This window comes from Chelonoidis abingdonii, chromosome 4, assembly GCF_003597395.2.
Source record: "Chelonoidis abingdonii isolate Lonesome George chromosome 4, CheloAbing_2.0, whole genome shotgun sequence".
Lineage (NCBI taxonomy): Eukaryota > Metazoa > Chordata > Testudines > Testudinidae > Chelonoidis > Chelonoidis abingdonii.
This window is the reverse complement of record NC_133772.1, coordinates 46,673,437-46,694,609: the sequence shown is the minus strand read 5'-3', so window position 1 is coordinate 46,694,609 and position 21,173 is coordinate 46,673,437. Positions and strand designations below refer to the sequence as shown.

Here is a 21,173-nt window from a genome sequence, read left to right as displayed (position 1 = left end):
GTCCCGGCGCTCCAGGCGTGGGGTGCTGCAGAGTAGGCTGAGCTCTGGAGCAGGGACAAGGGAAAAAAGAAAAGCCAGACGTAGGAAGAGCGAGCGAGGGCATGTGCCCAGCGTGCAGGTAGGGAGCAGGCAGGCCGGCGTTACTTCGCTTTCCGCCGGAGAGCACCTGCCTCCTTCTCCGAGGGAGTTCGACCTCCCGCTCGGTCCAAGCGGATGGAGCCCCGCTTCCAGACCCAGTGGCTTCTCTATGTTGGACTCTCCTGCGTCTGGATCTCCCAAGGTGAGCTGCGCCTCGGGAAAGGGGGGGGGGCGCTCTGCTGGGAGGGGGAGGCTTCGTCCCCCGACCCCTTGGTTAGCGCACTTCCCGCTGCCTTTCTCCAGTGGGGGAGAGGAGCCGCAGGGCAGTCCCCGGGCGCACGCGGCAGGTGGACAGAGGATGGAGCCGCGCGCCTGGGGGGGAAGTGGCCGAGCTAGAGCTCGGGGGGGAAGCAGCCCTATAGCTAACCCTGGCGACTGTCTTACAGCCCTGTCTGCATGGAGCGCCGCGGCGCAGCCCGCGCCAAGCGGGGACCCTCTGCCTCCCAGGTAAGGGGCTTCAATGGATTGGCGCGTTATCATCTCCAATTGGGAGGAGGGGCTGCGATGGGTCTATTGGCGCCCAGCCTGGGTGTCTTTCCTTCTGCACCCACCAGAGCTGCTTCAGCTACCCTGGGGGGGCGGGGGGTCCTTGAGGACCCCCCGTTTTATCCCTCCCTCCCTGCTGCTCCTCCAGGGACATCCGGAGCCTGGTTCGAAGAGCAGATGGGATTCTCCCCCCGTCTTGCATGGCACGTTGGGGGGCGAAGGGTCACAAAAGCCCCTAGAAGAGGAGCACCTGGTCAGAGAACAGCCTGGACTCTCTCTGATCTGACCTGTGCGCTCCTCACGCGGGGCAGCCGTCAGGGGTGGGGGCAGTGGCTTAGGCGGGGCAGACCTGTGGACTCAGGCGCTGGAGGATCCCCCGGGAGCTGGTGGCGGGCGCTGTGGCAGGGACATCGGTGTAGCCCCCACCCCGGGGTCGCCTTTGGAGCCTGAGAACGGCCGCGGGCCGCAGCCGTGTAGGTTTGAAGCGCAAACTCGCTGTGTGACGGTTACGCCTGAGTAGTAAAGGTGCGGATTACCTCCGCCGAACAGGCCCAGCTTTGTTCTTCTCTTCCCCAGGAACGGCAGCCGTGCAGGACCGAGGAAAAGAGATCCCGCTGCGCCGGCAAGGCAGGTAGGCGAGGCGCAGCCACTCACCTGGGGGACCCCTTCTATGCGGGGCGGGCGAGTGCACAGCTGCAGCTCGGGCCACCAGTTAGCTACTTACGTGTAAGAGGAGGGAGTCCACCCGCTGAGAGCTTGGACAGCGTTTATATTCCATCATGTTCTCCCGATGTGGGAGACAAACTCAGTTTTCTTGTCCGCCTGTGGCTGCTAACTGTGTTATGGCTACACTTGGAAATGTGTAGCGCTGGGAGTTACAGCTGTGTAGGAACAGCGCTGCAGTGTGGCCACACTCACAGCTACCAGCGCTGCAGTGTGGCCACATTTGCAGCTCTGTTGGGAGTGGTGCATTGTGGGCAGCTATCCCAGCGTTCAAGTGGCTGCAACGTGCTTTTCAAAAGCAGGGGGTGGGGTGGAGTGTGACAGGGAAGGTGGGGGAGACAGAGAGAGTGGATTTTTGGAGCAGAGGCTGTGAGCTCCCTGCCTTGCAAATTCTGGCCATTTCCCCCACCCCTCTCTCAATCACTCTTAAATGTAAAAAGGCTTCAGACCAGATAAGCAGCTTCTCCAAGGACTCCCTCCCCCCCGCCGTGCTGTTTGTCTCCTCAAGCAAACAGCTGTGAACATTCCAAAGCCTCCACTGGGCTGGCTTGCTGGAGCAAAGAGCAGCTGTGTTTGGTAGCTCCTGGGAGTACCTTCTGGTTTGTTGTAGACAGGAATTCTGGGATACCTCTTAATACCCTGGAGGCCAATAGCAGCGCTGGTGAGTGTCCACGCCTGATGAGCAGCGCTGCATCACCAGTGCTGGATTCGCTACACCTGTAGCAGACCAGGAGTACAGCCGGCGCTGCAGCCAGGGAGTTGCAGCGCTGGCTGAGCTTTGTAAGTGTGGACACCGAGTAAGTTGCAGCGCTGTAACCCCCTCACCAGCGCTGCAACTTGCAAGTGTAGCCACACTTACAAAGAGACAAGTTGTGCTCTCACAGGCCTGGAATGAGCTCTGGTTGTCTTTAGCCATGGGTGGTCTTTTGCCTTTATGATTTATCGAAAGATTAGTTGATGGGGGAGGAATTGTGCATGAACCCTATCAGATAGAGAACAGGTACATCGACTAATGTGCTTAAATGTTAGACATCCTTAAAACAGCATTTAAGAGTACTATTTCTCCCCATGCTAATTTCCCCCCTACTGTTATTCACACCTTCTTGTCAACTGTTGGAAATGGGCCATCCTGATTATCACTACAAAAGTTTTTTTTCCCTCCTGCTGATAATTGCCCACCTTAAATGATTACTCTCCTTATACTCAGGTATGGCAACAACCATTTTTTCATGTCCACTGTGTATATATATCTTCCTACTGCATTTTCCACGGCTTGCATCCAGTGAATTGTGTTTTTGCCCACAAAAGCTTATGCTCAAATAAATTTGTTAGTCTCTAAGGTGCCACAAGTACTCCTCATTCTTTTTGCTGATACAGACTGACCCGGCTACCACTCTGAAATATTTCTGGTTGTGTTTCTAATCTGAAATGATGGGGAATCCAGCTATGTTTCCTTAGCACATTGCCAATCTAGCTAGCCATGTCAAACTAAGATTTTAGAAGGTGCAAAATAATGGGAACTGTAGATGAAAATAGATTATTTTTTTGAAAACTGAATCTGTAATGTGTGCTCAAAAGATTATATTTTATATTTCTTCCACTAAGCATATTGAATTGATGGTCTTTAGCAACATTTCATACAGGGCAGTATTTCAAGGATTAATGAGCAGCGCATAGGGAAGAGTGTTATCATTGCTTTTCACAAATGATGCTAGCCTTGGAAAAAAAAAATATATACAGTCAAACCTCGCAATAACGCGCCTCGCCATAACGTGAAATCACATATAATGCGATCATAAGTTGGCTCCCCTTTAAGGCCTAATACCAGTGGTCCCCAACACCATGGTGCCCACTGGGACATTGATGTGCCCCCGCCTAGTGCCCAGCAGGGGAGAGAAGCTGCGGCCCCGTGCCTACCAGGGACAGAGAACTCTGAGGCTGCAGGCACCGGTGCTCACTATCTCCAGCAGGTATGGGGCAACAGCTTCTCTCCAGCTTGGATGCTCATTTTTTGTATGTATTTTACTTTGGCAACAGAATACTATCCTATTCAGCTTGCTTCTGAAGTGCAGTTTCCCTTATTACTTTGTATGCTTTTCTGTCTTTTATTAGGGGAAAAAAAATCCATTTTGCACCCTTTAATTAGGTTCCCAGAAGGGAATCTGGTTCTGTCTCTTCTTTCTCTCCACTGTTTGTTTCTGGAAAAGTTCAGTGGAGAGAAAAATATGCTACACAGCCACAACCAGGTAATTAAGTCGACCACAGATAAAGTCAAAGGCTTTCTTTAAAAAGGTATTCAGGCAATAGTAACTGTCTCTTTGTTCCTTCTATGTTAGACTACTGATCCTAAATCACTCAGCACAACCTTTTGTGGGAAATACTATGTATATCTGGTAGATTAAGAAAAGTTAGCTAAAGTCAGCACTTAATTATTGAGATGGAATACTGATTAAAGTGTAATATTAACAGTAGTTATCCTACCTCCTTTTGAGTCTTCTAAAAGTGTGTTACAAAACTGTAAAAAGGACTTGAATGTTAAAACTCTTGAGCATGAAATATTGTAAATAATAAAGTTAACCAAATTTTGAGGTCATTTTTGTGGACATAGTTGTTATGGTTTAACTAACTATATTTAAGAACTTAAGAATGGCCTTACTGGGTCAGACCAATGTTCCGTCTAGCCCAGTATCCTGGCTTCCAACAGTGGCTGTTGCCAGATGCTTCAGAGGATGTGAACAGAACAGGGCAATTAATCAAGTGATCCATACCCTGTCATCAAATTCCAGCTTCTGGCAGTCAGAGGTTTAGGGACACTCAAAGCATGGGGTCACACCCTGACCATCATGGCAAGTAGCCGTTGGTGGACCTATTCACCATGAACGTATCTCATTCTTTTTTGAAACCAGCTATACTTTTGGCCTTCACATATCCCCGGCAACAAGTTCCACAGGTTGACTCTGTCTTGTGTGAAGAATTACTGATTAATATTTGTTTTAAATCTGCTGCCTGTTAATTTCATTGGGTGACCCCAGGTACTTGTGTTATGTGAAGAGATAAATAACTCTCTTCCTTATTCACTTTGTCCACACCATTCATGATTTTATGGATCTTGCTCATATCCTGCCTTAGTCATCTCTTTTCTAAACTGAGCACTCCTAGTCTTTTTAAACAACCATAATCATTTTTGTTGCCCTTCTCCATTTCCAATCCTGATGTACACTTTTTGACATGGGGTGACCAGAACTACATGCGATATTCAAGGTTTGGCCATTCCGTGGATTTATATAGTGGCATTCTGATATTTTCTATTTTATCTATCTCTTTTCTAATGGTTCCTAACATGTTAGCTTTTTTGACTGCCGCTGCACATTGAGCAGATATTTTCAGAGAACTATCCATGATGATGCCAAGATCTTTCTTGAGCAGTAATAGCTAATTTACCCCCCATAATTTTGTATATATAGTGAGATTATGTTTTCCAATGTGCATTACTTTGCATTCATCAATATTAAATGACATTTTGTTGCCCAGTTACTCTTTCATTACATTCACGAATAATATAATTTTTACAAATTTGGCAACACATCTTAACTATAGTTTCCAAAAAGATTACTCGTTGTAAACTGGTGTATAATATGCATAGACATTGAAAAGCTGTTTTATTTTATTAAAATTGTACAATATTTATATGTAAAAGATCACTGAATTGAGAAAACTGTAGGAACTGCTGTTTCAGATCTGGAATAAATGAGTGAATTTAATGATACTGTTTAGGGTGGTAATATATATTTAGAATAGATGCTATTGCAAAATAATCTTTGTAAGACAGAGACTGAGTAAAAGTTACTAGAGGTAGATGTAGCTGGATCTGACTCTGGATTGGCCACTTATTATATTTATAAAAACAACAAGGGATCCAGTGGCACCTTAAAGACTGACTAAGATTTATTTGGGCATAAGCTTTCATGGGTAAAAAAACCTCACTTCTTCAGATAATTTTCACTCCATGCATCTGAAGTAGTGAGGTTTTTTTTTTATCCACGAAATCTGTTAGTCTTTAAGGTGCCACCGGACTCCTTGTTGTTTTTGTGGTTACAGACTAACATGGCTACCTCCTGATAATTTATATTTACAAGTTTCTGCTTTTGATGAGCCGTGAAAAAACGTTAACTAGCATTACTTCTTGTTAGTACTGGAACAAAGAAACTGCAGATTGTTAAGATGACATACCAGGTGTCTTTATGTCAAATGAATAACTAGCTTTTATACTTCAGATGAGCACATTCTGTACACTGCAATGTAACTGGCACTGTGTGAAATAAAAATAATCATTTGAATTCTTATATCTCGAAGCTCTGCTCTTCAGTTAAGTATAAGACTAAAGCTGGGTTGATGGTTGCAATTTGATACTTTGAGTAGGAGAGGTGATGGAACTCTTAACAGTTCTGAAGGACTTTTTAAAGCCTCAATCATAGTTTTATGCTGTTATTGTCCCTCCTTCTGTATTGCTCTTAATTGTTTGCAATTAAGACAGAAGCGACTTGGCATTTGGAACATTTTCTACTTTGTGAACACCTTTGTTTGATGTTCATACTAGCCTTAAAATGTAGTGCTTGATACATTTTTACAAGGTTTGATGCCTTTTGTATATCAATAGATTTTGAACAAAACTTAATGACCATGGGTGCATTAAAGCACACTGTTTACAAGAGCTGATATAAAAATATTCCCTATTTATAATGGGTTGCAATAGAAAATAGAAAAAAATGGTCATTTTGAACCTTGTTTCCTATACAAAATTCTACAGAAAATAGTCTTTAACTAGTGGTTCTGAAAATGGATGTTTTGTTTTATTACATTACAAGCGCTGATACCTCATCTGTTACTGTGTTATTTGACTATCCCATTTAATATAGACAGTCTTTTGTTAACTATATATTACATTGGAATCTAGATACTAGAAGCCACATCTTCAAAAGCAAATGGATAAAGTTGTATCTGCAGTTTTTTTCATATCTGTGTATACAAAAATATTAGTTGTACATGCAAGCTACATTCTTTTTCTATAAATTGGGCAAATACCAAACCACGACATATGCAAATTATATTTGCCTGTACATCTCCAAGGCTTTGTACTTTGAAGAAGTTATCAAAATAATGAAATGCATAATATGGGACTGTGGGTTGAAGCCCCTTTGATTCAATGATCCTAAAGAATGTTGTCTCTTTAAATTTTCTGGAGACTGTTAGATTAATGATGGCCAGGGCTGAAAGGTTAGACTGTACTCCTAAACTGTTTTTAAAGTGCTGGCATGAGCTTCTATTGTTAGATTAGGACTAGACCAACTCCATTTCAAATTCAAAGATATGTGATACAGATGCCCAGTATGGAAGTTGGGAGCCGGCGGTTGTTTGCATTGTGAATAGTTAAGTTACTTGATGGGAAGACAGAATGCAACCTGGGGAAAGAAAGAAACTGAAGAGATTAATATTAAAAGAATGCTTCTTTCCCCCTGCCCCCCCCAAAGGAATTGAAAGGGTAAAAGAAATCTAAAAATAAGAGAACTATAGAGCAATGGGAATTCCAACAAAGAAAAACACATGTGAAATGGACTAGAAACAATGAGAGCCAAAAAGGTAATTTGAGAAAAGGAAGGAAACCGGATCTAGAGGTATCTAACTCATAGTAACTTTGCAAACATGGAATGGGGGAAAACAACAAGACAAATTAGAAAGCTTAGCGGCCTAGTGGAGATGACAGCAGAAGTTTTCAGGAAAAGGGGAACATAAGAGGAGAACCTGGCTATATTTTTGAGCAATACATGACGGAAATTTACAGAGTGGGGGAGAGGGAATGAGACACAGATGATAGGAAGCTTTTAGGGCCTAACCCGGAGTTTATTGAAGTTGATTGAAAGGCTCCCATTAACTTCAATGGACTTTAGATCAGGCCATGACCTTAAAAATGGAATATATGTTTACTTTAAGAAAACACCTTGCATAACTGTATCCTTTTAGTAACGGTTGCTTTATTTCAGGAGTACAGAACACACACAATGGTAAATGAGTTTGCAGTAGTAAATTCCTAGCTGTTCATTTCTTGGACTATTTCATTTGGTGATGAGAATTTCCAAAACAGGAAATTGTTTGTACTGAGTGCCTTTGTTAAATAAAAGCATGAAGGTGTAGAGGCTGTAATTGTTAGGAGGTAGGGGAAAGAGGAGTGTATGGATACAGTTTTTGTAGCTCATATTGGTATTTTGGAAGTTGTTACTATGTTGTTGTTTTTTTTTTAAACCCTCTGTATAATAACTGGAACATAATGTGCTCTGGGCTCATTTATAAGAATCCTTTATTCCAATCTATTTAAAATCCTTATCCCTGCTTAAAAGTTGATGGCACAATATGGCCGTAATCTATTTGGCTACTCAGAGTCATTATCTAGGTATGAATCGTAGTAAAAAGGTCAGAATTTACTATTGGATTTTATGAGGTGAAAAATAGCTTGAACAAACAATAATATAATTTGTTTTAAATGAGTTTGGTTTTTTTCTTGTTTTTGTAAAGGAGCCTGGAACTTCAGTTTATATCTCTTCACCTACTACAGCATCCTCATCCTGGGAAAGAAGCTTTCATAGTATGAAATGTGAAGCATCCAGTAAGCTACCTTTTTTTAAATAAGAAGAGTAGTAGACAACTCATGAAATAGTTTGATATGAGTATTAAGTCCTACACAGGGAATTAGAACAACATGTGGGAAAAAAAAAGTTTTTACAGCATTTACCATAATAGGGCCTCACATGATTAAGCTGATCCATTGTTGTGCCTTGCCATTTAATATACGTCTCAAATTTGTAACTGAAATAGTTCCGTGTAAGTAAGTGTGTGTGTGTGTAAAACAAGAGACAGTGATTAGGAGGTTATTGGTTATGCTCTCAGACAATCCCTCTTAATCACTGTCTCTTGTCTCTAGATCTGGTTGGAAAATGGAATTTCTGTCCTGTAAATGTTTGAGATTTTGAAATTTGTATTTGTCCCAGTTTGGAACAAAAAGTCAAAATCTTGATTTCCGCCCCCCATGGAATTAAATAGTTCACTTTGGAAATGTCAAAATGTTGCATTCAGATATTGTTGAAACAATATAAATATTATATAAATATAACATTTATTATACTAAAATTAATTCCCCAGATGAGAACTTCTAGATAAGGTGACATTTACCTTACATACATGTAGGCTGAAATGTCAGTGTGCCTAATATGGAAAAAGCACAGCTTCTTTCTGGAGACTAATTGTGAAGACAGTGGAAACACTTGCAATTGAATGTGAAAATTTTCATAAATAGCAGCCTAAATTAGCCTCCTAAGCATAGATTTAGGTGTCTAATTAGCAAAAGTGCTGAGTATCCAGCAGCACTCATTGAAGTCAATTATAGTTCATGGGAGGTGCTAGGTCCTCAGCAGGTTTTGCATATCAGACCACTTACTTAGTTTACCAAATATAGATTTAGGCACCTATTTTTAAAAATCTTGAACAAAAAGTTTTTCCTCTTCTGAGAAATCTTACAGGTGCCAACATAGGTGCAATTTTAAGGAAAGAGACTAATTCTTAAGAAGATAAAATCTTACAAAACAGAAGAAATTTGAAGTGTGAGCATTTTATAGTGAAACCTGTACTGTGATCAATAAACCAACTCCATGCAGTTTTAAAAGTCGGGATTCAGACTGGTTATGCTCTCATAGAACAATCCCCTGTATAGCCATCCTTCAGTTTATCCCATATTTAGCCCATTTTTTAGAAGGGTTATTCATGGAAATTATAGTGGGTGATGCAGTTACCCAGTGTATGCATTTAAAGGCAGTTGTGCAAATGGGTGCCCATGCAAAACTTCTGCGTGTCATTTTTGAGGCCCATTTGAAAATCAGATCAAACTCCAGTTGGAGTTTTAAAATGAATATGGACATTATAGTCTTTTCATTAAACTTGAAATTTATTAATTTCTCTTTGCTGTTGAAGCTGCAGTTACTTTTGGCTGGATCACTCTCACAGGATACCTTTCAATGCTCAGCTTTACTTCAGATTATTTTTTATTAGTAGAATTAAAGTTTTAAGAAAGAACTATATGGCTTATTTTATGTATAATGGTATTTTTTACTGAAGTTCTCTAGTGCTGGCATAAACTAGGCACTTGCTATAGCAGGTGTTTGTATTAAATTGGTAATGAAAAATATCAATAAAATGAACTTCCAGTTGAGGACAGGAAATGAAGCAGGAAAATAGCATTTGAAATTAAGTTTACTAGTAAATTACTCTTGTTGAAGTCTTTAGCTGCTATCTTGCTAAAGACAGCCACATTAAAGCAATAGGAATGCATCCTTTCCTGACTTGTCAAAACATTTTGATTTGTGATCTTAAAATTAGTCTACAGGAAATAGAATTCAGCCATTCTAGTAAAATAGGTCAGAATGAGTTTATGGTGGTCCTTGTGTCTTTTGTATTTGTGTGCAGGGAATGCCAATATTTGGAAGAAAACAATGCATGGGAGATGACTTTGCATCATAAAACATGGGCGCAAATCCTTGAAGCCTCGCTCCTGAGCCCAAGCCCATTGAAACCAATCACAGTACTTGCATGTAGGTTTTCAGGGTTGGGCTTCATATTAGTATCTCTAAGGGTAGAGAAAGTTCAAACTTTAAATAAGTCATCCCTTTCAAAAGCTGAAGTGAATCAGGACACTTCATGATGTCATATACACAGGGGTGGCTCCAGGCACCAGCGTACCAAGCGTGTGTCTGGAGCAGCAAGCCATGGGGGGCAGCCTGCCAGTCAGTGTGAGGGTGGCAGTCAGGCTGCCTTCGGCGGCATGCCTGTGGGAGGTCCGCCCGGTCCCGCGGCTTTAGGTACGCCGAAGGCACAGGACCAGCAGACCTCCCACAGGCATACTGACAAAGGCAGCCTGACTACTGTGCTAGGGGTGGCAAAATACATGGAGCCTCCCCTGATGGTACACACTATTGATTGTGATTTGACATTTCAAACATTAATGTTCCCTAGAAGTAGAAGAAAACAGTACCTGTTTCCAGTGAAACCTGGACCTTATATTATGTTTCTGTACACAACTTGTGAGTTATAAGAATTGTATGAGCAAAAATATGCTTCTATCTAAAGACTGAAGTATTTTTAGAGGGAAAAAAAAGTAGAAACAAAAAGGCCAAATCCAAAACCTGAGGTTACTTTTTTCAAAGTTCAACTTGCCTGGTTAGGACTCCAGTCTTAAAATGATAAGGACGCATTTATTTTCATATAAATGATGTTCAAGCTTTTCTTCCCCGTCTATTATAAACTATCTTTCTACTTGTGGAGATAAAATTGACAGATTTGTAATTGGAGTTATATACGGTTACTAAAAGTCAGTGATTTTCCTTGTAAGCTCAAACTTTAAAGGATAAAGATTGGCAAAGTAGGCAAACCCATCAAAATGCCCATGCAGATATTTTGGCCCCCCAATGTTGCATTTCAAGGTGCTAATTTGGTAGTTAAATGCATATTTCTGCTTGTAGTACATCATATGCCATACTTAGAAAATTTGGCCCAAAGATTCTGATAGAGATCTGCTCTGGATAAACCAAAGTTGCCATTACAAATCAAAATGTTTCTGCTTTCTATACTGTAGGTTCATTGTACTTTTATGAATAGAAATATTTTACATTGAAAAGTTGGAGAGTAGCTAGGGAAACTAAAGCATCAATCTCTGCTTTAATTCAGGTCCATATTTGTAAGATTGATTTGTGCCTGGTACACTTACCAGTTATCAGAAGGAATGGGAATTACTAGTTGCCTAGCGGTTAGAAATATCTAGACTCCATGGACTAACAGATTTGAATTTTGACAGGGCTGACTTAGCTCTTCATCCATTTTAGTATTCAGGGTCTTTTAGATGCTAAGATATCTTGCCATCCTTGTGTTGACTCCCAGATACTCCAGTGATAGGTGGTTTACAAGTGCCTCAAGATGCCATAGCCTTTTTATCAGAATATAAATCTTCCCTGGTGAATTTGGCAAGCCTGAATTGTAGTGTATTGCACTGTTCGTTTGGCTGCAGTGAGTCCTCCATGCCATGCGTGTCTGCATTCCAATAGTGAAGTTATTCCTGTATGAATACCATTTGTGAAGCTCTTTGGGATCCTTCAGGTTGAAAGATGACAGCCTATCCAGTCTTCAGATGCACAGCTAATACACATTGACTCACATGCAAGTTACATTCAGTGGCAGAATTGGGCCTTGTTAATGTAAGTTATTATCACACTTAGTTTTTAATAGGCCTTGTTTCTTCACTTAGATGGAGTCATGTGTTTTAATGGAGGTGAATGTGTGCACAGAGAGTTTTGTGACTGCAGTCGATTTAATGCAAGTGGATCAAGATGCCAGACAGGTGTGTAGGAAAAAAAGATTCTTTATTTGGAGCTCATACTCCAATATGTCTGTTAGTCTATAAGGTGCCACACAGGGCCGGCTCTAGCAATTTTGGTGCCCCAAGCACAGCGGCACGCCGCGGGGGATGCTCTGCTGCTCGCTGGTCCTGCAGCTCCAGTGGACCTCCCACAGGCGTTTCTGCGGAGGGTCCAATGGTCCCGTGCTCTGGTGGAGCTGCCGCAGGCGTGTCTGTGGGAGGTCCACTGGAGCCACGGGACCAGCGGACCGTCTGCAGAAACACCTGCGGCAGATCTACCAAAGCCGTGGGACCAGCGGACCCTCTGCAGAAACGCCTGTGGGAGGTCCACCGGAGCCGCCTGCCGCCCTCCTGGCAACCAGCAGAGTGCCCCCCGCGGTGTGCGCCCCAAGCATGCGCTTGGCGCGCTGTGGCCTGGAGTCGGCCCTGGTGCCACAGGACTCTTTGCTGCTTTTATTACAATGCAGTCTGTCCAGGGATGGGTCAAGAGTATACAGGTCCCACAGCCACATGGACATCCTTTGCCAAAAGACAAAGCTCATCGTCCCTCCCTGCCCTGGGAACAGCCCATACACTAGCAGAGCTGGAGTTGCACAACTCCCAGCCATGGCTTGCTATCCTTCTGGCCTTGAGTTATGTGGAGGGATACCCAAAGAGTTGGAAGTGTTAGCTCGTATTTCCTCCACCCTGAGTGTTGCAGATATCCTGCAGTGGGACTGCAATCCAAAGCACAAATGCATTGTGTTTCTTAAACTTTCCTGTTCAATCAAAAAATAAAATGTTAATGCTTTTCAAATTGCTCTCCTTTTGTCTGCCTAGTGCACAACACAGGTGCTGAAAGGGATAACATATGCCGAACATGGGGCCAATACCATTTTGAAACCTTTGATGGGCTCTACTATTATTTCTCCGGGAAATCCACATATGTACTTGTGAGACAGAATGAAATAGATGAACAGAGTTTCTCTATACAGGTGGGAGACTGCATTTTTAAGTCAGTTTCATACTGTCACAGGGCCTTAAACTCACACAAGTTGTTTGTAAGTGGAAAAATGATCTGTAGACAAGTTGCAAGGGTTATCAATGGTATTAACACATATAGGCATGATCAGGTGAGGTGCTGAGCACCAGAGGTGGATGCAGCACCCAATTCAATGGGGGCACTATGCTAAACTCTTCTGGGTCATAGAGTTATAGTCAAGAGGGGCACCAACTACCTGCAGCAGCACCCTCTGCCCTATCACCACAATCCTAATCCCAACCAAGTCCAGTGTGGAAGGATGGGGGAACTGGATAATGAGCCCACCCTGCACTCATCCCACAGTGGCAGCTTCTGTTTTTGGGGCTGGCCTGGCTCCCTACTCTGGGTATTGTGACTTGGTGCATGGGCTCGCGGTGCCACTCAGGTTTGGCACCTGTGGTTTCATGATTTCTGTGGGTGCAACTGAACATATGAATCACAGCTAAAGTGCCTGGTCACAATTCCACTCACTCATATTTGGCCAAGCTTAGTGAATTCCCACAACTCCCAGTTGCAGTATTCAGCACCTCTTGGGACTTGGCCATGTAATACCAGATAATCAAACTCATTTTAAGTTCTACTATATATCTGTATTAGAGTTTCTGTAGTGCCTGTCATTGCAGTATGTAAGCAGCATAGTTTCATAACAATGAAATAGAAATAGAGCTACTACTGATAATATAGAAGAAGCTGAGACATTGATCATCTTTCAAAAATAGTTCCATTAAATACATAAATTAAGAGACTTAAATTATCAGGTTGTAAACATGCAGAACTCATTGCTATGGCACCTCCTGCTGGTCTCATTCAAAGAATTAGCTCATCCAGCCTCTGGAGCACCCTCTGCAGGCTGGTGTCCTGCTGCCACTACCCCCCCACATGTCCCTCCCAGGACGCTAGTGCTCTTTTAACTGGGTGCTGCCCCCTGGAAGTACCCCCACAGTTCTGTGTCTCCCCCTCCCAGGGGAACCTCCACCCACTATCTCCACTTTGCCTCAGTCTTGGCTATTGCCCAGTCTCCACCTAGTGCCTGTTCACTGAGGCAGACTGCAGTATAATCCACTCATCACAGGCAAAGGGGTTTGGACCTGTTGCCCCCTACAACCCAGTACCTAATAGGCCTTACCAGGCCTGCAGCCTGGGGCTTTCCTAGGCTGGAGCTCCCCAGCGCCCTTGGCCTTTTCCCAGCCCTTCTTCACTCCAGATACCTGGTTAAGCTCCTACAGCCAGATTTTTTTCTTTTTCTTTTTCTCTCTCTCTCTCTCTCTCTCTCTCTCCAGAGAGAGACTGTCTGCTTGCTCTCCTGGCTCAAGCCTTGATAGGGCCAGCTGGGCCCTGAGTGGGGCATGGCCCCAGCTCAGCCTCCTTCCTCCCAATCAGCCCAGGTGTCTTGACCTTCCACAGCCCTCCTCCAGGGCTCTTTTAAACCCTCAGGGCAGGAGCGGGTAACCATCTCGCTACACAGGTGCATTATTTTTATATATTACAAATTTAAATAGTCTTTCCCACACATTATTTCAGCCATCTAATCCCTTGCCCTTTGCTGAGTCACCTCACCAGCTTCCCACTGCACTGCCCAGCAAGCTGAAACTTCTTGTCCTTGCACGTAGCACCTTACTTCATTCTGCTTTTTCCTGCATCTTTGATTGGTCTTCCTTATTTCTTCCCCTGCCCTTTATGCTTTGCCAATGAAGCCAACCTTTGATCTCCTTCTCCCACAGGCATGTCACTGCTGTGTACTTATTTTTCTGTGTTAGTGTATTGCCATTGTTTCCAGTGGCTAAACTCTAGGGAAAGCAGTAACTTTCATTGCATCATTTTGTCAACTGCAACTCATATAGTCACCAGTTCCTGTTAGTAGCATTGCATCTTAAATAGAATTTGCTTTGTACACTGCAAAACTGGGAGGATATGATCAGACTCAGAGTCTGGAGAGATGATGATGGCCAAATTAGGCCAGCTCTACCCCTATATCTTAAACTGAAAAATTTCACACCCTATGCAACGTAGTTACATGTAACTGTAGATGCAGCTAGCTTGGTGGAAAAACTCTTTCTAGCTCCATAGCAGGTGTCTACACTACAGCGGCATAGTGGTAGTGCTGCATATCACAATTTTTGGCAGTCTTGGAGAAACCCAGGACTAAAGCCATGGTGACTAAACTATCCTGTTGCCCCTTGAGATCATTGCTAAAAGTCATGATTGGGACAGAACGTATTAGTTGGGCAGCATAGGGAATGTTGAGAATGTTATTAAAATGTAACTTCTCCCCAATAATATCATTTGGCAGGTTAATAATGATCCAGAATGCAAAGCTTCACCCTATTCCTGCAAAAGGTCTGTTAGCCTATTTTTTTCTGGAGATGAAGAAATAATGTTGAGCAGTGAGGTCATCTACAAAGGATTTGGGTAATTACATTCACATTTATTGTGATATGTTTTGTTTTCACATTGAATCAATTCTCATTACATTGTTTACATCAGTTACATATAAGCAGCATCACTTACTGGCAGCTAAAAGGCAAGTATGCCTTCCATGTTTATGGTAACATTTCTGCAGTTTACAAAGTAGTGCACTAGGAGAATTATATTTAAACTCTGTTGTGGTATTAGACAATAAAATTTCTGCATTCATGTTTGGAGCTGGATGTGAATCTGATATAACTCTGTTGGCTTCAATTGAGTTACTCCAGATTTACATCAGTGTTATTCAAAGCACAGTTTCCCTCAAGTTTATAGGGAAGTCATTAAATCACTGAGTAATAATTCCTTTACGTGGAGATTTTTTTCATTTAAAAATATAAAAATTCTTTGCTCTTTTGTCTTTAATTATGTTTGCTTCATAGAGTTCAGTTACCTCGTGCTATAGGAAATGTACATATCCAAAAACTAGCTGGATACATCCTAGTTAGACACCGGTATGCATTCACTCTGGCTTGGGATGGTACATCTGCAGTCTATATAAAGTTGACACCAGACTACTTGGGCAAAACACATGGGTTATGTGGAAACAACAATGCTATACTGCAGGATGAGCTTGAGACTAGTTATGGTGAGTATTTTTACATATTTGTTATGATGTTAATATAGGTTTGCTTCAGTTCACTTTAATTTTCTTGGTCAAAAAATAACTCCCTTCAATGTACTTTTTATGGTAATCTTAATTGTCTTTAAAAGTAGATCTGTATTTGAAATTAAAATAAAGTATTGTAACTCTTCTGTCAGGTCTTATCTGTAAGGATATCTGGGTTCAATATTGGCTGTAGGGTTATGGTTAGGGATCCCTTTCAAAATAAACTCAGCTCAGCACCCAGCTAGAACTGTACTCATACTTTGGGTTCTAGGGACCTAAAAAGTAGATAGGTGGGTTTTTTTTGTTGTTGTTTGTTTCTTTTTACACTTGACAGTGTTCCCTTCTCTCTCTCTAAGTGCACAAGGAGTCTCTGGCAACCTGAAAATACCACTACTATTTTGGGAGGATGTCAGTATATAATTAAACTTTAACTTATAATTAAAGAAAACCACCAAAAATTCAAGCAATGTGTCATTTCATTTCAACCAAGATTTCTACTAGTGATTTCAGACCATCAGTTTCTGGGCACCCAGCCTGAGACACGCGATGGTCCAGATTTTGAGAGGGTGGTAGGTTGGTACTATTTGAAAATCAGGCTTTTTTAAAGGATCTCAAGCTGAGATCCCCAAATCACTAGTCACTTTTGAAATTCTTGCCCTTAAGCTTTTTGTTTCTCATTTTCTCCAAAAATAAAAATGAAGATACTATTTCTATCCCTTTTGAAGTGGGCTTTTAAGTTTAATGGCTTCTTGCAGACTGCAGCCCTTAGCTGCCTTCTCCCAGCTGGTCCTTTAAATTACCCTTACCCAGCTTGACAGTCAGTTTCAGTCCTTGCCTCAAGGCACGCTTTATTGGTTAAACCAAAAACGTAGGCAAAAAACACTTCCTGTGCCGAACATGGGCTATAGTTCCCACAGGTGTTTCCCTCACCTCTCTCAGACATTTCAAGCCCTTGCCCTGACCAGGGTCTCCTTGTTGTTCTCATTCTCCAGGCCACCTTCCTGGGAGTTTCATATAACTGGGTTCTTTCCCTTAATCCATGGTCTTCTGTAGAAGTCTTTTTGCTCCCTGCAGCTCTCACTTTCCAGGTCATTTGCCTGGCAGACACCAACCAGATGGGCTATTTCCAGAGCTCCAGGGCCTACCACAGGGCCTCCCTAACAAGCTGAGACCTTGCTGGTCACGATACAGACCTTCAGGCTATCGACCTCACCTTACAGCCTTGGATGGGAGGCCCCTGGTTAGTCACAAGTGGGGCTGACCCAACTCTTAAAGAGACTGTCATCCTTTGACATGGTTGTTAAGATCTGAGGTTCTCGGATGGAAGAGGCTATACAAATGTGGTTATTGTTGTTCTGTGTCAAATTGATGCTTTAATATTTGTGTGTATTTCTTAGGAAAATTGACTGAAGACATTGCAGAGTTTGTAGAGAGCTGGAGGGAAAATCGTCCACAGGGCTCACCCAACTGGGATAAGTCTTTTAACTATGAGCCACCATGTCTGACCGAAAGCCAAGACTCTTTACAGGTGTGAATCAAAATTAACAAGATAAATTAACAGTCTGTAATTCTTATAGAGTCTTGGTCAGTGCATCGGGGGAGAATGAAGATGCTACCCTGTGTGTCCTTTGCTACAGGAATGCTGTGGTGCAGAGCAGGACTCCTCCCCACAGGCTGTGAGGAAGGGGATGAAGAGAGACTGTGAAGCAGGAGCAAATTGCAAATCGCTATTTGCTATTCCTGCTTATTGCTCACTGCAGCCTATGTTCTAGCTGGCTTAGGGGCTAGATATGTTTTTTCAGGGATATGGTGTGCAGTGCAGGCTGGTATGTTTAAATGTCTGCCTTTCTCAACTCAAGTGTTATAGCGAGATTCTGCCTTCCTACTTCTATGGGAGGGGTGGGGGATAGTACTGGGTTGCGGGGAGAATTTCTTCTCCTACCATCTTCTTTCCCTCACTTAATACTCAGAGTGCAGGATTTAGTCAAAAACCTTTAGTACCAGGTATGATGTTTATGTTAGTGTCCTTTGATTAGTGTCATCTAGTTCCAAGATGCATATTTTTTCCTGACACTGCCTCAAAGACATAGACTATGCTTAGTTAGAAAGGGGTTTGGAGTGGTTGATGGAGTGGTTCATTCTTGTGCTTTTTTCATCTGCCTTCTCTTTTAAGTTTGTAATGTAGTCCTTGATCTTTTGGTACATTCTACTGTCTCATCATAAGAAAAGGTGCAGCCTGGAAACCAAGCCAGTGGCTTCCTCTAGATCTGGTGCCAAAACAGCTGCTTAAAGAGATTAAAACACTTCTCTTGCCACTGAGGACCAAAATTTCATCTCTGTAACCAAGGAAGAAAAACTCCGGTGATATTCTTGAGCAGTATTTTTTCAAGTTGTACCAATGAAATGCTACAAACCAAGGGGCCAATCCTGGAATTCTTCCTTAGGCAAAGCTATTTTTTTTTTTTTTTGGAGAAAGGACAGAAAGAAATAAACCTGAAGAAGACAGAAATGAAATGCATCATAAGTGACGGCAACAAGGGTTTAACTATCACGCCTTTTGCCCACCCCAATTCCAATATTTTCCCCCTCTACATGATGTGCTTTGGGGAAGCCCCCAAGATGAAATATTTTGTACTGAAGCCAGTGACAGATGACTTGAGAGGTCACATTTTGTTGTGATGCATTTTATTGTATATTTTAATTAACCTGCATTCTGGGTGTCTGCAGCAAGGGGATGCTGAAACTTGCCCACTAGGCTGACAGAACCAGAGTGTATTGAGCATTGAGCATGTTGTGAAGCCTGATGGTATATTTGAGAGAAGTTGTCTGGTCCTCTCAATTCAGGGCAGGAGGGGTTTGAAGCCTTTATTGATGACAGGTAAATGTTTAAAGTGTGCAGAAGTTTTTTTTGTGGTGGTACATGCACTGAGCTTAGAATGGGCCCTACCAGAACACTGACTACAACTTTGAGTGCATTCAGATTGAGCTCTAACACAGAGTCTAAGGTTCTCATCTTGGGCCATATCCAGTGATTGTACAGACAGTAACAGACAGCATTGAGGAGTCAATGTTGTGACAAGCTTAGGATGGAAAGCAGCCCTGTTGAGAGAAATTTTGGGCTCCCAGTACATCATATTTGCTGATCCAATCCCATTTCACCTCAGTTACAGGCAATTTTGGGGGGGACCCTGAACTAAAGCCTTGGAACAATTGACACATCACTCCCTTCTTCCTTCTCTGTCATCCTTAATGGAGAGCAATATACTACAGGCAACTGCTTTTAGTTGCTGATAAGAAACTGTTTCCTAGCCTGAGGTTACTTAATGAGCACGCCACATGTCTTGCTTTTGCACTGTATGCTATGCTGCTTATGTTTTTAAGAACATTCCTTTCACAATAGCAATCTCTTTCTTTTTAGAAGGCATATGCTCTGTGTAATACGCTACTATGGCCCCCATTTGAACAATGTAATGATTATGTGAGTCCTCTTCCTTTCATGGCCAGTTGCACCAATGACCTCTGCATGTAAGTAATCATTTTTTGATAATTCAAAAGCTGGTAGATAACATTTTCTTCATCTCTTCAGAAAATATATCTGACCCTTCAATGCATGTCTTTTCTGCATAACACTTTGTATCTAACAGTTCTTGTGATGTAATAAATGGGCCTGGCTTTATACCTGCATACCTTCACAGATTCAATGGAGTTATTCTCAATTTCTCTGGTTTAAGTGAGAAAAGCCTCAGGCCCAGTAACTTTCAATGAGTTTTAAATTACCCAATTTGTCTGACCTTTAGTGTGTATGTATTTTACTGTATATGCTATGCTATAATCAGTATGTTCTATTCTAATGGTGCAGGATTGCTGCATCAACAAGCAAATAAAAAAAAATCTTCCACAAAACATATGTTAGTCTGACAAAGAGAGACAATCAATGATTTTTTTAAAAATCTACACTCCTTGAAGATTATTCTGTCATCTGGCAACCTGATGCACTGTTTGTCTGAACTCTTCTCACTGTGATTTAAAATGTAAGATTGTTGGAGCAAAAACACCCTTTTGCATCCTGTACCATGCTGAGCACATTGATGGCACTCTTAATGCTTTCTTTTTGTTCCCTTGAGCTTAATAACTTTTCTGAGATAATTTCTTCGCTTTGTTAAAAATCAAGAACCTGATTCTAATCTCACTCTGATTACTTTTACATTGCTATAAAAGTCCATTGATTGTAATGGAGTTGTTCAATCAGTATAATTAAGATCAGAATCAGGCACCACGTATATTAATAAGTAGTCTACCAAGCAGGGTAGACTGTTTTATTCATTTAAGAACTTTAGGTTATTTAACCAACACAGTATTTCAAAATGTTATTACTTACTAATATAAATTCAAATACCAGAACATTTGTATTGTTGAAATAATGAAAGACTTAGCAAAATATTTATGAAGCTATGAATGCATATTTATATGATTCTAGGGAGAAAGTAAGGTCATGCCAATTTTTATTTGTATAAGGTCAGCAGCTGATAATGCAACATGGTGTCGAGCATTAACTGAATATGCCAGGACCTGTGCTCAAGCAGGAAAACCCCTTCATGGATGGCGGACGCACTTTCAGCAATGTGGTATGTTGGCTACTCACACACACTTGAAAATATTACCCAATAGCTGAACTTTGATGAGACAGTTCTGCACATCTTTCTATTGTGGTTCAGCGTGCTTTCCACAGACAACATAGAGCTGACTTCACTTCAGTGCTAGATGAACTTCACTATGTCTAATTTTTGCACATTTAGTCTGTACTTGGGAAACTTTCATTATGAAAGGTTCTACATAAATGTAAGACTGTCACAAATTATGAAGCCTATGTTTTTTAATAACTTAAAAACAGCGCTGCCCAGAGTGGGGGGCAAGTGGGGCAATTTGCCCCGGGTCCTGCAGGGGCCCCCAAGAGAATTTAGTCTTCCATAGTATTGCAACTTTTTTTTTGTGGAAGGGGCCCCTGAAATTACTTTGCCACAGGCCCCCTGCATCCTCTGGGCAGCCCTGCTTAAAAATGCCTTAAAATAAACCATCCTGTTAGAAACATTGCAGGTTATCTATTGTAAATGTGCTGTCTCAGATATTGATTATACTCCTTTGATTTCTGAAATATAAAATTTGCAAGGACTTAAAAATGTTTTATTCAAGTAGCACTTGGATAAACCTTCACAATTCAATATGTCAGATTTGATACATGGATTAAAAAAAGTAAAATATATGAAAACAGTGTGAATAGTATT

At 41.9% G+C, this 21,173-nt stretch overlaps 1 protein-coding gene across 1 annotated transcript in view; it reads left to right on the top strand.

Annotated features, from left to right (window-relative positions):
- The first annotated feature begins 7,986 nt into the window (after positions 1-7,986).
- Positions 7,987-21,173, top strand: part of OTOG (otogelin) — a 167,681-nt gene continuing 154,494 nt past the window's right edge. Inside the window, exons 1-8 of the mRNA XM_075065842.1 lie at positions 7,987-8,005; positions 11,687-11,779; positions 12,617-12,771; positions 15,109-15,227; positions 15,665-15,870; positions 17,289-17,419; positions 19,310-19,416; positions 20,407-20,516. Of these exons, the coding sequence (XP_074921943.1) occupies positions 7,987-8,005; positions 11,687-11,779; positions 12,617-12,771; positions 15,109-15,227; positions 15,665-15,870; positions 17,289-17,419; positions 19,310-19,416; positions 20,407-20,516 (940 nt within the window). The remainder of the gene's footprint in view (positions 8,006-11,686; positions 11,780-12,616; positions 12,772-15,108; positions 15,228-15,664; positions 15,871-17,288; positions 17,420-19,309; positions 19,417-20,406; positions 20,517-21,173) is intronic.